The following is a 16,801-nucleotide window of genomic DNA, read 5'->3' as shown; positions in this document are numbered from 1 at the left end:
GTCCAACCCCCTGCTCAAAACAGGACCAACCCCAACTAAATCACCCCAGCCAGGGCTTTGTCAAGGTGGGCCCTAAAAACCTCTAAGGAAGGAGATTCCACCACCTCCCTAGGGAACCCATTCCAGTGCTTCACCACCCTCCTAGTGAAATAGTGTTTCCTAATATCCAACCTAGACCTCCCTCACTGCAACTTGAGACCATTGCTCCTTGTTCTGTCATCTGCCACCACTGAGAACAGTCTAGATCCATCCTCTCTGGAAAAGACGGTTACTTACCTTTGTAACTGTTGTTCTTCGAGATGTGTTGCTCATATCCATTCCAGTTAGGTGTGCGCGCCGCGTGCACGTTCGTCGGAGAAACTTTTACCCTAGCAACCCAGTCGGGTCGGCTGGGCGCCCCCTGGAGTGGCGCCGCCATGGCGCCCAATATATATCCCAGCCGACCCAGCCACCCTTCAGTTCCTTCTTGCCGGCTACTCCGACAGTGGGGAAGGAGGGTGGGTTTGGAATGGATATGAGCAACACATCTCGAAGAACAACAGTTACAAAGGTAAGTAACCGTCTTTTCTTCTTCGAGTGATTGCTCATATGCATTCCAGTTAGGTGATTCCCAAGCCTTACCTAGGCGGTGGGGTCGGAGCGAGATGTGGCGGTATTTAAAACTGCTACGCCAAAGGCCGCATCATCTCTAGATTGTCTGACTAACGCATAGTGATCGGTGAAAGTGTGTACCGATGACCAGGTCGCCGCACGACATATCTCCTGTATAGGCACGTGCGCCAGGAAGGCCGCCGATGTCGCCTGGGCTCTTGTGGAGTGTGCTGTGAGGTGGCCAGAGGGGACACGAGCTAAGTCGTAGCATGCGCGGATGCAAGCAGTTACCCAGGAGGAGATCCTCTGAGAGGATATAGGTTGCCCTCTCATGCGTTCTGCGATCGCCACGAACAGCTGAGGGGACTTCCGAAACCCCTTGGTCCTCTCGATGTAGAAAGCAAGCGCTCTACGTACGTCCAAGGAGTGTAGCTGTTGCTCCCGCCGAGAAGAGTGTGGTTTCGGAAAGAAGACGGGGAGGAAGATGTCCTGGTTTGTATGGAAGGCGGACACCACCTTAGGGAGGAACGTCGGGTGGGGTCGTAGATGTACTTTGTCTTTATGGAAGACGGTGTAGGGTGGGTCCACTGTGAGAGCTTTCAGCTCTGAGACCCGTCTGGCCGATGTTATGGCTACCAGGAAAGCCGTCTTCCATGATAGGTGTGTGAGCGAGCACGTCGCCAGTGGCTCGAATGGTGGGAGCATGAGCCTGTTCAGGACTACGTTGAGGTCCCAAGTAGGGGCAGGGCGGCGTACAGGGGGGTATAGTCGCTCCAGTCCTTTAAGAAATCTGGTGACTAAGGGATGAGAGAATATGGAGCGGCCATCTTCGCCTGGTCGGAAGGCTGAAATGGCCGCCAAGTGCACCTTTAAGGAGGAAGTTGCTAGGTCTTGCTGCTTAAGGTACCAGAGGTAGTCGAGGATTATGGAAACTGGGGATTGTGTAGGGTTCACCCCTTGAGAAGCGCACCAGCAAGAGAAACGCTTCCACTTGGCCCTGTACGTAGAGCGAGTGGAGGGCTTCCTGCTGTTAAGAAGTATATGTTGGACCGGTGCAGAGCAGCTGAGCTCCGCCGAGCTCAGCCATGCAGGAGCCATGCCGTGAGATGCAGGGCTCGCAGGTCCGGGTGGTGAAGCGTGCCATGATTCTGGGTAATCAGGTCTGGATGGAGAGGAAGGTGAATTGGGGGGCCACAGATAGGTCCAGCAAGGCCGTGAACCAGTGCTGTCTGGGCCACGCAGGTGCGATCAGGATCAGGTGCGCCTTGTCTCTGCGCAGCTTCAACAGGACCTTGTGTACCAGGGGGAACGGAGGGAAGGCATACAGGAGATGGCGGGTCCACGGCAGGAGAAAAGCGTCCGTGGTCGACCCCGGGGAGAGACCTTGAAAGGAGCAAAACTCCTGGCACTTCCTGTTGGACCTGGTTGCGAAGAGGTCTATGCGGGGAAATCCCCACCTCTGGAAGATGGAATGTATGACGTCCGGTCTGATCGACCATTCGTGGCAGAGGAAGGATCGGCTGAGGTTGTCCGCCAGCGTGTTCTCGACCCCTGGGAGAAAGGATGCCACTAAGTCTATCGAGTGGGCTATACAGAAATCCCAGAGTCGAATGGCCTCTTGGCAAAGGGGAGACGACCGGGTTCCCCCCTGTTTGTTGATATAATACATGGCCGTTGTGTTGTCCGTGAGTACGGAAACACAACGGCCTTGCAGGTGACTGAGAAATGCCCGGCAGGCAAGGCGGACTGCTCTTAGCTCCCGGACATTTATGTGGAGTGTTAGCTCGTGGGACGACCATAGGCCCTGGGTGCGAAGGTTTTCTACGTGAGCTCCCCACCCCAGGGATGACGCATCGGTTGTTAGAGTTATCGATGGCTGTTGCGGATGGAATGGCATCCCCGCGCATACCAACGATGGGGTCAGCCACCAGTCGAGGGAGCGAAGAGGGTCGGGGGGCACCGTCACTAACACATCCGGGTGGTCTCTGCTCGGTCGGTATACTGAATGAAGCCACGTTTGGAGGGGCCTCATTCTGAGTCTGGCATGCTTTGTCACGTAAGTGCAAGCGGCCATATGACCGAGGAGTGTGAGGCATACTCGAGCAGAGGTGAGAGGGGATGCTTGCAAGCTCCGGATGATCGCACCGATCGCCTGGAAGCGGGGTTGAGGTAAGAAGGCCCTGGCCTGAATCGAGTCCAGGGTCGCACCTATGAAGTCCAACCTCTGTGTTGGAACCAGGCTGGACTTCTCGGTATTGACAAGCAGTCCCAGTCGGGAAAAGAGGTCCGTGGCGGCCTCTACATGTCGTCGTACTTGCGACTGGGAGGAACCTTTCAGGAGCCAGTCGTCTAGGTACGGAAAGACATGGATTTTCCGCCGACGGAGGTAGGCAGCTACGACGGCCATGCACTTGGTGAACACCCTCGGGGCCGTCGAGAGACCGAAGGGTAGAACTGTGAATTGAAAGTGCTGATGTGCGACCGTGAAGCGGAGGTACTTCCTGTGCGGTGGGAAGATGGCAATATGGAAGTACGCGTCTTTCATGTCGAGGGCGGCGTACCAGTCTCCAGGATCCAGGGATGGGATAATGGTTCCCAGGGAGATCATACGGAACTTCAACTTGAGCATCCACTTGTTGAGGCCCCGAAGGTCTAGGATGGGTCTGAGACCTCCCTTGGATTTGGGAATCAGGAAATATCGGGAGTAGAATCCCTTGCCTCTCTCGGCTAGAGGTACTTCCTCTATGGCCCCCGCCACCAGGAGGGAACGAACCTCCTGTAGGAGGGTTTGCTCGTGAGAGGGGTCCCTGAAGAGGGACTGGGAAGGGGGGCGGGAAGGGGGTGAAGAAGCAAATTGTAGATGGTATCCATGCTTTACTGTGCGTAGTACCCAACGGTCTGACGTTAATTGAGACCACGCCGGGAGGAAGCGGGAGAGGCGGTTGTAGAAGGTAGGGAAAGGATCCTGAATTGAGACTGATAAGCCGTCCCCGGGCGCACCTTCAAAACCCGGACTTGGGGCCCGGTTGTGACTTGGAGGGCCCTTGGTTCTGGCCTCCCTGGGAGCTGGGTTGGCGTCTGCGTCCCCCGCGTCCACGCCATCTATTGAGGTCTTGCCTCTGACGGGGTGGGAAGTATGGGCGCCGTGTTTGGGGCCTGAAGGGTCTACGCTGGGTGGACGGGGTATGCATCCCCAGAGAGCGAATAATGACCCGATTGTCTTTTAGATTTTGCAATTTTGAGTCCGTCTTCTCCGAGAACAACCCTTTCCCGTCAAAGGGTAGGTCTTGGATAGTGTATTGTAGTTCTGGAGGTAGTGTGGAGGCTTGCAACCATGAGATGCGCCGCATGGTTATTCCTGACGCAATGGTTCTGGCTGCCGAATCAGCTGCATCGAGGGAGGCCTGGAGGGCAGTCCTGGCCACCTTCTTACCTTCCTCCAGGAATGCGTTGAATTCTGGGCGTGAGTCCTGGGGTAGCAGTTCTGCGAACTTACCCACCTCCACCCATATGTTGTGGTTATAACGTCCTAGAAGGGCCTGCTGGTTGGCCACACGGAGTTGCAAGGCCCCCGCTGAGTAGACCTTGCGACCCATGAGGTCCATGCGCTTAGCCTCCTTGGACTTGGGGGCCGGTGCCTGTTGTCCATGTCGTTCCCTGTCGTTGACCGACTGGGCCACGAGGGAGGAGGGGGGAGGGTGTACATACAGGTACTCGTACCCTCGAGAGGGTACCATGTACTTCCTCTCCACCCCTTTAGCTGTCGGCGGGATGGAGGCTGGTGACTGCCACAGGTTTTCGGTGGTAGACTGAATAGTCCGTATAAACGGTAGAGCTACTCGGGTAGGGGCATCTGCCGATAGGATGCTCACCACCGGGTCCTGAACCTCTGAGACTTCCTCCACGGGGAGGTTGATATTAAGGGCCACCCTACGGAGGAGGTCCTGGTGGGCCCTGAGATCTATTGGTGGAGGACCCGATGTTGAAGTCCCGGCCACTGCCTCGTCCGGCGAGGAGGAGGAGGAGACTCCGGGGATGAGGTCATCCTGTGCGGCGTCTCGTTGTTCCTCTGGTTCCTGCTCGTGACAGCCCGGTGAGTCTGGACGCGGCTGTTTGTCCGGCTCAATCACGGGAGGTCGGGAAACAGTGGCCTCTGGCACCCGATGCTCTGCAGTAGTGGGACGTGGCTGAGGTAGGGGGGCACCCTGGGTCTGTTGGTAAGCCCATGGTGTCCAGAAACCCCACTGTTGGGCACTCGTGTCCTGTGTGTGTGGGTCTTGAAACTCTCCCAGCGGTACTTCGGGTTCGTAATAGCTACCAGCATGGGAGGATGCCGACGTGCCTCTTGATGGCCACGGTGGTGCTGCAAAGGTCGGTGCCGAGGTGCCGACCGACCTCACACCTCTGGATACTGGCGACCGGTGCTGGTATCGGTGGGGAGAGCGAGACCGGGACCTGCGACCGGCTCGGTGCCGGGAGGTCGACCGGGATCGCGAGTGCCGTTGTCTGGATCTGCTTCTATAGGCACGGTGCTCCCTGCGGTGCCGTGAGCTGGAGCGGTGCCGGGAGTACAAAGTTGACGCACGTGACGTCGACCGGTGCCGGGAGCCTGACCGGTGCCGGGAGCCTGAGCGGTACCGGGGTGATCGGTGCCGAGAGCTCGACCGGTGCCTAGGCGATCGCCGTCGAGGTGATCGGTGCCGGGAGCTCGATCGGTACCGGGATCGGGATCGGGATCGGGACCGACGCCGTGAGCCTGAACGGCGTCTTGAAGCTGAGCGTCTGCCGGACCGCGACCTGGAGCGGTGCCGGTCTGTTACACTGACCGAAGTTGGTCTGGTCAGGGTCGGCTTGCCCATAGAACACAGGACCCGCACCGGCGGTGCCGGGGGTAAGGGCATGGGTGCCTCCTTAATGGCGATCAGCTCTCTCGCCGCGGCAAATGTCTCCGGGGTAGTAGGTGTGGAGAGCTCTACCACTGTGTGCACCGGGGAGCTACCAGGTGCCGGACTCGACGGACCTCGCGGGGCCGGAGTCGACGGTACCGGTTTGGGCGGTGCCGCGGTCGGTATCGGTGCCGGGCAATCCGCCTTCTGCGCAGGGTCTGGCTGCGGGGCGGCTGATGGTGAGACGATTTGTGCCTTCGCCGCCTTCGGTCTCGGGGAGGTGGAGCGGCTCTGGCCCGGTTTCGGTGCCGCCTTCTTGGAGGAGGTACTCGGTGCCGCGGTGCCCTTGCTCACCGGCTTGCTTGCGCTCTGAGCCGAGGGCGAAGGTGTCAAGGCCGCTTCCATTAGGAGCTGTCTTAATCTGATGTCCCGCTCCTTTTGGTCCTTGGTTTAAAGGACTTGCAGATTGAGCACTTAGCAGTTAAGTGCGACTCCCCTAGGCATTTTAAGCAGGAGTCATGAGGGTCTCCCACAGGCATAGGTTTGTGACAAGCCGAACAGGGCTTGAAACCGGAGGAGCCGGGCATGGGCTCCGGCTCCCCGTGTGGGGGAGGGGGGGGGTACCCCGATCCCCTCGCTACCACTAAAAACTAAACTAACAACACTAAATTACTGACTATTGATAACTATAAACTATCTATATACAATAATTAACTATGTACAACGAAAGCTAAATGAGCTGCTAGGGAGTGTGGAGATCAGCGAAGCCGCGCTCCACAGTTCCAACGACCGACACGGGCGGTAAGAAGGAACTGAAGGGTGGCCGGGTCGGCTGGGATATATATTGGGCGCCATGGCGGCGCCACTGCAGGGGGCGCCCAGCCGACCCGACTGGGTTGCTAGGGTAAAAGTTTCTCCGACGAACGTGCACGCGGCGCGCGCACACCTAACTGGAATGCATATGAGCAATCACTCGAAGAAGAACCCCCTTTCAGGTGGTTGAAAGCAGCTATCAAATCCCCTCTCATTCTTCTCTTCTGCAGACTAAACAATCCCAGTTCCCTCAGCCTCTCCTCATAAGTCATATGCCCCACACTCCTAATGATTTTTGTTGCCCTCCGCTGGACTCTTTCCAATTTTTCCACATCCTCCTTGTAGCGGCGGGCCCAAAACTGGACACAGTACTCCAGATGAGGCCTCACCAATGTTGAACAGAGGGAATGATCACGTCCCTTGATCTGCTGGCAATGCCCTTAGTTATACAGCCCAAAATGCTGTTAGCCTTCTTGGCAACAAGGGCACACTGTTGACTCATATCCAGCTTCTCGTCCCCTGTAACCCCCAGGTTCTTTTCTGCAGAACTGCTGCCTAGCCATTCAGTCCCTAGTCTGTAGCAGTGCCTGGGATTCTTCCGTCCTAAGTGCAGGACTCTGCACTTGTCCTTGTTGAACCTTATCAGGTTTCTTTTGGCCCAATCCTCTAGTTTGTCTAGGTCCCTCTGTACCCTATCCCTACCCTCCAGCGTATCTACCACTCCTCCCAGTTTAGTGTCATCTGCAAACTTGCTGAGAGTGCAGTCCACACCCTCCTCCAGATCATTAATTAAGATATTGAACAAAACTGGCCCCAGGACCGACCCTTGGGGCACTCAGCTAAAAACCGGCTGCCAACTAGACATGGAGCCGTTGATCACTGCCCCTTGAGCCCGACAATCTAGCCAGCTTTCTATCCACCTTATAGTCCATTCATCCAGCCCATACTTCTTTAACTTGCTGGCAAGAATACTGTGGGAGATCGTATCAAAAGCTTTGCTAAAGTCAAGGAATAACACGTCCACTGCTTTCCCCTCCTCCACAGACCCAGTTATCTCCTCATAGAAGGCAATTAGGTTAGTCAGGCATGACTTGCCCTTGGTGAATCCATGCTGACTGTTCCTGATCACTTTCCTCTCCTCTAAGTGCTTCAGAATTGATTCCTTGAGGACCTGCTCCATGATTTTTCCGGGGACTGAGGTGAGGCTGACTGGCCTGTAGTTCCCCGGATCCTCCTCCTTCCCTTTTTTAAAGATGGGCACTACATTAGCCTTTTTCCAGTCATCCGGGACCTCCCCCGATCACCATGAGTTTTCAAAGATAATGGCCAATGGCTCTGCAATCACATCCGCCAACTCCTTTAGCCCCTCGGATGCAGTGCATCTGGCCCCGTGGACCTGTGCTTGTCTAGTTTTTCTAAATAGTCCCTAACCACTTCTTTCTCCACAGAGGGCTGGTCACCTTCTTCCCATGCTGTGCTGTCCAGTGCAGTAGTCTGGGAGCTGACCTTGTTTGTGAAGACAGAGGCAAAAAAAACATTGAGTACATTAGCTTTTTCCACAGCCTCTGTCAATAGGTTGCCTCCCTCATTCAGTGAGGGGTCCACACTTTCCTTGGGTGGCAGGCCAGTCCTTGCCCACAGACAACCTGCCAACCTGAAACATATTCTCACCAGTAACTGCACACCACAGCATAGTAACTCTAGCTCAGGAACCAATCCATGCAACAAACCTCAATGCCAACTCTGCCCACATATCTACACCAGCGACACCATCACAGGACCTAACCAGATCAGCCACACCATCACCGGTTCATTCACCTGCACGTCCACCAATGTAATATACGCCATCATATGCCAGCAATGCCCCTCTGCTATGTACATCAGCCAAACTGGACAGTCGCTACGGAAAAGGATAAGTGGACACAAATCAGACATTAGGAATGGCAATATACAAAAACCTGTAGGTGAACACTTCAACCTCCCTGGCCACACTATAGCAGACCTTAAGGTGACCATCCTGCAGCAAAAAAACTTCAGGACCAGACTTCAAAGAGAAACTGCTGAGCTTCAGTTCATCTGCAAATTTGACACCATCAGCTCTGGATTGAACAAAGACTGTGAATGGCTTGCCAACTACATCTTGGCTTTCACACCTCAACTGCTAGAACAGGGCCTCATCCTACCTGACTGAACTGACCTCGTTATCTCTAGCTTGCTTGCTAGCATATATACACCTGCCCCTGGAAATTTCCACTACATGCATCTGAGGAAGTGGGTATTCACCCACGAAAGCTCATGCTCCAAAACGTCAGTTAGTCTATAAGGTGCCACAGGACTCTTTGCTGCTTTTACAGATCCAGACTAACACGGCTACCCCTCTGATACTTTCCTTGACTGTCTTCTTGTTGCTAACATACCTGAAGAAACCTTCTTGTTACTCTTAACATCTCTTGCTAGCTGCAACTCCAAGTGGGATTTGGCCTTCCTGATTTCACTCCTGCAGCCTGAGCAATATTTTTATACTCCTCCCTGGTCGTTTGTCCAGTCTTCCTCTTCTTGTGAGCTTCTTTTTTGCGTTTAAGATCAGCAAGGATTTCACCGTTAAGCCAAGCTGGTCGCCTGCCATATTTACTATTCTTCCTACACATCAGGATGGTTTGTTCCTGCAACCTCAATAAGGATTCTTTAAAATACAGCCAGCTCTCCTGGACTCCTTTCCCCCTCATGTTATTCTCCCAGGGGATCCTGCCCATCAGCTCCCTGAGGGAGTCAAAGTCAATTGAAAATGCACAAAAACAGCATTTTACTTCTTTCATTAAATAAAATTACCTTAAATGTGCTGGGTTCACAAGAAATAATAATAAAGGCGGTCTGGCTGTCCCCGTAACCGACGGACTAAACGCAGCTCGCCTTAGCTGGAGCTGGTCCCACGTCTGTGCCCCCGCACCGCGCACCGCGCAGCTCTTCCTCGCACCCTGCGCTTCACAGACCGCGGGAGGAAACCAAACCCTCCTGCTTTCCCAGCTCCCCGCGGTGTCTGACCGCGCCCAGGGACCGGCCTCACTGTACCTGCCAGAGGCTGGGCCGAGCCCTCCGCCAGGCTGGGGCCAGGGGCCTGGCCAGCGTCTTCCGCGGCGCGGCTGGGTCCCCTGGGTCACCGCAGCCGGCACCAGCTGCCGCGCTCGGAGCGTTGCGAACGAACCCGCAGGCTCCAGGCCCGGCCACCGGCTGCGGATTTCAGGCTGACTTGTAGCCGGAGCGCCTTGCAGCCCGGCCGGGGCGAGCCCCGCACACAGCGCAGGGGCCGCCCGCAATCGCCTCCCCCAGCCCGGTGCAGGCTGCGCGGCCCCCCGGGACGCGGGGCGGGGCTGCCAAGGACAAAGCCGGGACGGCGGGGCCCAGCGTGCGCCAGGAGCCGGCTGCGCCCGGGGCAGGTTGGGGGCTTTGCGGGGCTGGGCGCCGCGTCCCTCCCGCAGCCGCCGGCAGGGCCGGACCGGGGCGCGCTGCACCGGGGGCCGGGCGAGGGCATGTGCCGCTGGGCAGCCGCGGCCCCATCGCTCGCGGGGGGGAGAGCGGGGAAATGGCTGCAGGGGCTTCGGCGCAGGTAGGGTAGGGCCGGGCTGGGGGCTCTGGGGGGCGCCCGGGCCGGGCCGGGCTGGGGGCTCTGGGGGGCGCCCGGGCCGGGCCGAGGGGGGAGGCTCTGGGGGGCGCCGGGGCCAGGCGGGGGGGGAGGCTCTGGGGGGCGCCGGGGCCAGGCGGGGGGGGGGAGGCTCTGGGGGGCGCCGGGGCCAGGCGGGGGGGGGGGGAGGCTCTGGGGGGCGCCGGGCCGGGCCGGGCTGCGGGCTCTGGGGGGCGCCGGGCCGGGCCGAGGGGGGAGCTCTGGGGGGCGCCGGGCCGGGCCGGGGGGGGGAGGCTCTGGGGGGCGCCGGGGCCGGGCCGGGGGGGGAGCTCTGGGGGGCGCCGGGGCCAGGCGGGGGGGGAGGCTCTGGGGGGCGCCGGGGCCAGGCGGGGGGGGGGAGGCTCTGGGGGGCGCCCGGGCCGGGCCGAGGGGGGAGCTCTGGGGGGCGCCGGGGCCAGGCGGGGGGGGAGGCTCTGGGGGGCGCCGGGGCCGGGCCGGGGGGGGAGCTCTGGGGGGCGCGGGGCTGCGCCGGGCCGGGCCGGGCGGAGGCACCGAGGGTTGGCGGCGTCTCCAGCCAGCAGCGCTCTTGCTGCTTCCTAGGTGCTGCGGCTGGGCCCGGGAGGAGGGGGTTTGGGAGCCAGGACTCCTGGGTTCCATTCCCAGCTCTGGGAGAAGAATGGGGCCTAGTGGCTGAGGGGAGGGGGCTGGGAGTTAGCGCTCCTGGGTTTTGTTCCTGACTTGCTGTGGAACCTCTTCGAGTCCTTTCCCGGCTCTGTGCCTCAGTATCCCCCTCTGTGAAATGGGGATCAGGGAATAGCTGCACACCGTGCCAGGCAGTGCAGACAAAGGGTAGTTCCTCCCCCCCCCCCCCCCCCCCCCCGTCAGGGCATCTCAGTCCAGCGCACCTGGCAGCATTGCTGCCACTCAAACCCTGCTGCTCCCAACCTCTGCAGAGCCTCCCCTCCCCCCCCCCCCCGGCCGCAGTCCCTGCCATTGTGGAGCAGGGGCTCCCCAGCACACCCCACTTGGAACAGCCCAGCCGGGGAGGCCTGTCTCTGGCTCGCTTCCCATCCACAGCAAAGGGTGATGCCTGCATCCTGCCCTGGAGCCTGGCATGAGGGGGCTGAGGCCCTGGGACGCTGGATCCATGTGTTGCCTCCTGAGCGTTACACTGCAACCCCCTCCCTGCGAAGAGCCGCAGCCCCGCTCAAGTGGGAACCTGCCTGGGAACCCGCCTGCCTGGGCTGGCTTATTAGCTAGCGATTGCCTGGTCGCCCCAGGCGTGGGCCGGGCCGGGCCCCCCTTGTGGGTCACGCTCTGAGCAGGAAGCCTGGGCCCCAGGAGCTGGTCGGTAGGTACCAGCCCAGAGACAGCAGAGGCGGGCGGGCGGAGGGCAGGCTTGGGGACACAATGCAGCGGGGCTGAGCGTGGCGGGCAGCAGGCTCGGGGTGTCCCAGCCTCCGGCACAGGAGGCTCGTGAAGGTGGATACCCAGGTGGTTCTGTGGGGGCGCCGAGGGGCTTGTTTGACAGTGTACCAGGCGGGCCCTGCGCCGGCTGGCAGCTGAGAGGGAGATAGCGGGTGGGTGAGGACGGACAGTGAGAACTAGCAGCGAAGGAGCTAGTGGAGGGCAGCAAAGAGAGGGCGACGTGGTCAAAGCGAAGGGCCCCAAGTCCGGGCTGCGAGTGTCCACAGGCCGCCGAAGCGGGTGGTGCTGAGCAGGGGTGGCTTGTTTCCCAGGGGCCCATGACCTTTGAGGATGTCGCTGTGTATTTCACCAAGGAGGAGTGGAAGAAACTGGCCGGATGGCAGCGGGAGCTGTACCGCCACGTAATGCTGGAGAATTACGAACTGCTGGCCTCACTGGGTGAGCTCCTCGGCCATCCCTTGTTAGTAGCAGCCCCCAACTCAGAACTCACTGGGGTCCCCCACCGGTTCCTGCTGTGGGGAAAGCTGATTGATTGTGACAACCATGGAACCCCTGTGGGGCATGGCAAGGCATGGGGTGGGCTGGGGCAGGCGAGGTGTGGGGTGGGCAAGGCATGGGGTGGCCTGGGACCAGGGCAGGCTGGGGCAGGTGAGGTGTGGGGTGGGCACCGGGGTGGGCTGGCATCAGAGCGGGAGAGGCGTGGGAAGGCTGGTGTGGGGCTGCATTAGCTCCTGTCTGTGCACTTCAGCTGTGACCTGCAATATCCCCTGCTGACTTCTTGGGGGTCTCACTCGGTCCCTGTCTCCATTTCAACCCGGTTGTGCGTGGTGCCCAGCACTGAGCCCCAGGGACTGCTTTTGCCCAGATCTGGCCTCGTAGCCCTGGTCAACACATTGCTTGTGCAGACGTGTCTGAGCGCTCCAGGCGCTGGCAGGGTGGGGAGCCCTGGCGGGGGACGATGGAGGGTTGGGGGGCAGGGTGTGGGGGGAGATTCTGTCTGGCCCCTGTGGGAATTAACCACTCTGACTGTGCCTCATACAAGACGGCCCCTTTAGCGCCAGCTCTGAGGACTGTTTCTCACCTGACCCCAAGCACCGCGCCCCCCCCCCACCTCCACAGCAGCCCAGGGGAGCCCGAGCCAGGGTCCTGGGAAAGTGCCAGAAACTGACTGTGCTTCTCCCCCCGGCCCAGGCTCTGCAAGCCCCAAACCTGAGCTCGTCTCTAATCTGGAGCGAGGGGAAGAGCCGCATGTCAGGGACAGCCAGGAGCTGCGATCGAGGGAGAGCCCCAAAGGAGAGCGACGGAGAGCCCCAGGTGAGTGATGCACACACCTCTGCGGACCCAGTTCCTAGCCTGGATGGAGCTGGCTGGCCTGGCATGCCCTCTCCGAGGCCCTGCCCCCTCCCCCCTTGCTTTGCCCCGAGTTGTCGCTGACGGCTGGGCAGCATGGGCGTATGATGGCTCAGGTGCAAACAGCGGCACACGGCCCGAGACAGGAGACTCAGGCCTGGAGACTTCCAGGCCCATAGTTTCTAGCGTGCTCGTACACAGCTGTAGTGACTGTGCGTGTGCATGGCCAGGTCCCTGTGTAGCATGGCCTGTTATCACACGTGCAAACGCTGTCTCTGCATTACTGCTCACGGCTGACTCTCCGCCTTGCACCTCACGTAGCCTTGTGTCCTGTTAGCGCGGCTGACCCGTCTCCGCTCCTGGCGATCTCTCCCTGCTGCTGGGGAATGTGTCCCACGCTCTCTGCAAGCAGCGCCTGCAGCCGCTGGCTCCTGGAGTCGATTCCCCACCAGGGTTTAGTGCCCACGTCCCAGCGGAGGGGCCCAAACTCAAACTCTGTCTGAAAAAGCCCCACATGAGTGTCGTGCTGGGACTCACAGATCGTTCCTAGGAACTCCCGGCTGCTGCTCCTTACAGGGAATGCAGGCTGGGCTGTGGCAGCCCCATGGTCTGGGCGAGGTATGATCTTGTGGTTTCCTATTGCTCAGAGCCCCCAGTGGGGAGGGTGACCAGCTGCTAGCGCAGGGGTTGAGAACAGGGTGGGCTCCTGTCATATACAGATAGTTAAGGGTTAATAGAACAGAAGTACTTCATGTCTCTTTTGCCTGTAAAGGGTTAACAAGATCAGTGAGCCTGGCTGTCACCTGACCAGAGGACCGATCAGGGGACAGGATACTTTCAAATCTCGAGGGAGGGAAGTTTGTGTATGTGCTGTTAGTGTTTGGTTGTTGTTCTCTCTCGGTTCTGAGAGTGACCAGATGTGCAACCAGGTTTCTCTCCAATCTCTCCGATACAGGCTCTTATGTGTTCAGAATAGTGAGTACTAGGTAGATAAGGCGAGTTAGACTTATGGTCGTTTTCTTTATTTGCAAATGTGTATTTGGCTGGAAGGATTTTACTTTGTACTTGTATACTTAGGCTGGGAGGGTATTCCCAGTGTCTATAGCTGAAAGACTCTGTAACATATTCCATTTTAAATTTACAAAGATAATTTTTTACTGTTTTTTCCTTCTTTAATTAAAAGCTTTTCTTGTTTAAGAACCTGATTGTTTTTTATTCTGGTGAGGCCCCAGGGGACTGGGTCTGGAGCCACCAGGGAATTGGTGGGGAGAAAGGAGGGAAGGGGGAGAGAAAGGTTAATTTCTCTCGGTGTTAGGATTACTGTCTCTCTCAGGGAGAGTCTGGGAGGGGGAGAGAGAAGAAGGGAGGAAGGTGCATTTTCCTCTCTGTTTTAAGATTCAAGGAGTTTGAATCACAGTGATCTTCCAGGGTAACCCAGGGAGGGAAAGCCTGGGAGAGGCAACAGTGAGGGAAAGGGTTTACTTTCCTTGTGTTAAGATCCAGAGGGTCTGGGTCTTGGGGCTCCCCGGGCAAGGTTTTGGGGGGACCAGAGTGTACCAGGCACTGGAATTCCTGGTTGGTGGCAGCGATACAAGTACTAAGCTGGTAATTGAGCTTAGAGGAATTCATGCTGGTACCCCATCTTGCTAAGGTTCAGAGTGGGGAATTATACCATGACAGCTCCCCACTCCTGGGTCACAGCCTCTCATTGCAGGTGACTCATTCAGGGCTGCACGTGGAGGGTTTCCAGTGGGACTGGGAGCCGGGACTCCTGCGTTCTTATTCCCAGCTCTAGGAGGGGAATGGGATCTGCTGGGAGGTGGGAGCCAGGAGTCCTGGGTTTTGTTCCAAGATCTGCCAGTGAGGTGCTTTGAGACCTTGGACAAGTAACAGCCTCTCTCTGTGCCTCAGTTTCCCCATTGGTAGCCAGGGATGATCTTTGCTCCCAGGAGGGCTGCAGGGCTCAGAGCCTGGGGCTGGAGGGGGTACGACTGCTCCAGGAAGATGTGGGGTGTGTGGGGCCCAGTTGCCCAGGGCTGCCCTGGGAACGAGGTGTGGGAGAGGCGCTGGGCGGGCTGCGGAGAGCTGACAGGGTCTCTTTCCCCGCAGACTCTTCCAAGCGTCGCCTCTCTTGCTGCACAACCGCAGTCATTTCCAAGAGGAAGGAGCTCTCGCTGGCTGACCGGGTCAAGCTGCTGCAGGCCCTAGAGTCACCCTCTGCCTCCCTGTCCAGCGTGGCCAAGCTGTTTGGGATCTCCAAGAGCCAGGCGGGCCGGATCGGCCGCAGCAGGGAGCAGATTCTGGCCGACTGGCGCACCAACGCCAACCCACTGCGGAAGCGCAAGCGGGAGGGCAAGGGCGGAGAGGTGGAGGACGCGCTGTTCCTCTGGTTCCAGCAGGCCCTGGCCAGGGGGGAGAGGCTCTCGGGCCCCATCCTGAAGGCCAAGGCCCAGGAGCTGGCCTTGCACTCAGGCCGGGAGTTCGAGGCCACGGACGGCTGGCTCTGCCGGTGGAAGACCCGCCACAACATCGTCTTCAAGCGGCAGCTCGGCGAGAAGCAGGACGCGGATGTCGGCAGCGCCCACACCTGGGTGAACGAGGTGCTGCCCTCCCTGCTGGCCGGCTACAGTGCCGAGAACATCTTCAATGCCGACGAGACCGGGCTGCTGTACCGCTGCTACCCCGGCCGGGACCCACCACTCCTGAGCAGCAAGAAGGCCAAGGACCGCGTCTCCGTCCTCTGCTGCGCCAACCAGGCCGGCACGGAGAAGAGGCGCCTGCTGTTGGTGGGCAAGAGCCGGCGGCCGCGGTGCCTGCCCAAGGACCTGCGCGCCCTGCCCATCACCTACGCCAACTCAGCCAACGCCTGGGTGACCGCGCACATCTTCCAGCAGTGGGCTCTGCAGTGGGACCAGGAGCTGCGACGCAACCGGCGCAAGGTCCTGCTCTTCCTGGCCCACAACAGCGCCCACCCCCGCGAGCTGCAGGCCAAGCTGCGCCACATCAAGCTGGCCTTCTTCCCCCCCAACACCAGCAGCATCACCCAGCCCTTGGACATGGGCGTCGTCCGCAATCTGAAGGGACACTACCGGGCACTGGTGGCGGCCAAGGCCCTGCTGAGCCCAGAGCAGGGGCGGGCGGCTGAGATCGCCGGGCGGGTCACACTGCTGGACGCCGTTTACATGCTGCACCAGGCGTGGAGCCTGGTCCGGCAGGCCACGGTGCAGAGCTGCTTTCGGAAGGCCGGCTTCCACCTGGCGCCCTTTGAGCGGGAGGAGCTGGACCTGCCGCCGCTGGCCGACGTGCCCCGGCCGCCCTTCATGAGCGAGCAGGACTTCAGCGAGTTCGTCGGCATGGATGCCGAGGAGCCGGCCGTGGGCGAGATGACCAGTGAGGAGTGTGCCCTGGCCCAGAGGAGCCAGTGGGCCGAGGCTGCTGAGTGCTCAGAGGAGGACGGGGACCTGGACCCAGGGAGCCAGGTCACCGCTGCCGAGGCCCTAGCCGGTCTGTCTGCTGCCATGAAGTGGTGCCAGGTTCACGGCCTGGTGTACCACTGGGAGAGACTGCTGGAGACAGAGAGCACCGTGCGAATGGCCGCTGTGGCCGAGGCCAGCCAGAGCCGGGCCCCTGGTCGCTCCCGCTACGTGCCTGGCGTGGGGCTGCTGGCTCCGCCCGGGCTGGGCTCGGCCTGCTCTGACCCCTCCTGCAGTGCTGCCGTCTGACCCACTCCCCACCCTTCCCCCTGGGGGGCTCGGACAGCATGGCAGGGTGAGCCCAGTGCCGCAGGCTGCCCGCAGGGTGGGGAGGGGAAGGGCCAGGGTTCCCCAGGGCTCGGTGTCTAAACTGCGAGTAGATCAGGCGGGGGGGGGCACCGGGGCTCGGGGTGTGGACAAGAGGAGGGGGAAGGACAGACAGCATGGGGTGGGGGAGAGACGAGCCTTCCAGTGGACTGGTCATTCCCCAGGAACGGGTCTCTTCTCCCCCCACCACTCCGGTAACCCGTTCCACTGCCTCACCACCCTCCTAGTGAAATAGTGTTTCCTAATATCCAACCTAAGCCTCCCCCACTGCAACTTGAGACCATTGCTCCTTGTTCTGTCATCTGCCACCACTG

At 59.6% G+C, this 16,801-nt stretch overlaps 1 protein-coding gene across 1 annotated transcript; it reads left to right on the top strand.

Annotated features, from left to right (window-relative positions):
• Window positions 1-9,708: 9,708 nt before the first annotated feature.
• Window positions 9,709-16,558, top strand: LOC127045854 (tigger transposable element-derived protein 3-like). The gene is made up of 4 exons (XM_050942595.1): window positions 9,709-9,894; window positions 11,649-11,775; window positions 12,529-12,651; window positions 14,797-16,558. The coding sequence occupies exons 1-4, from the start codon at window positions 9,871-9,873 to the stop codon at window positions 16,407-16,409; spliced, it is 1,887 nt and encodes a 628-aa protein (XP_050798552.1). The 5' UTR covers window positions 9,709-9,870; the 3' UTR covers window positions 16,410-16,558.
• The last annotated feature ends 243 nt before the right edge of the window (window positions 16,559-16,801 follow it).

Source organism: Gopherus flavomarginatus, chromosome 2 (assembly GCF_025201925.1).
Source record: "Gopherus flavomarginatus isolate rGopFla2 chromosome 2, rGopFla2.mat.asm, whole genome shotgun sequence".
Lineage (NCBI taxonomy): Eukaryota > Metazoa > Chordata > Testudines > Testudinidae > Gopherus > Gopherus flavomarginatus.
Note: the sequence above shows the minus strand (reverse complement) of the source record. Positions and strands in the feature narration are given on the sequence as shown.

Excerpts from the sequence above, each read along its gene's own strand:
- LOC127045854 (XM_050942595.1), top strand. The coding sequence starts at position 9,871 with ATGGCTGCAGGGGCTTCGGCGCAG. Across the intron at positions 11,776-12,528 it reads CGAACTGCTGGCCTCACTGG|GCTCTGCAAGCCCCAAACCT; the intron begins GTGAGCTCCTCG and ends CCCCCGGCCCAG. Across the intron at positions 12,652-14,796 it reads AGAGCGACGGAGAGCCCCAG|ACTCTTCCAAGCGTCGCCTC; the intron begins GTGAGTGATGCA and ends CTTTCCCCGCAG.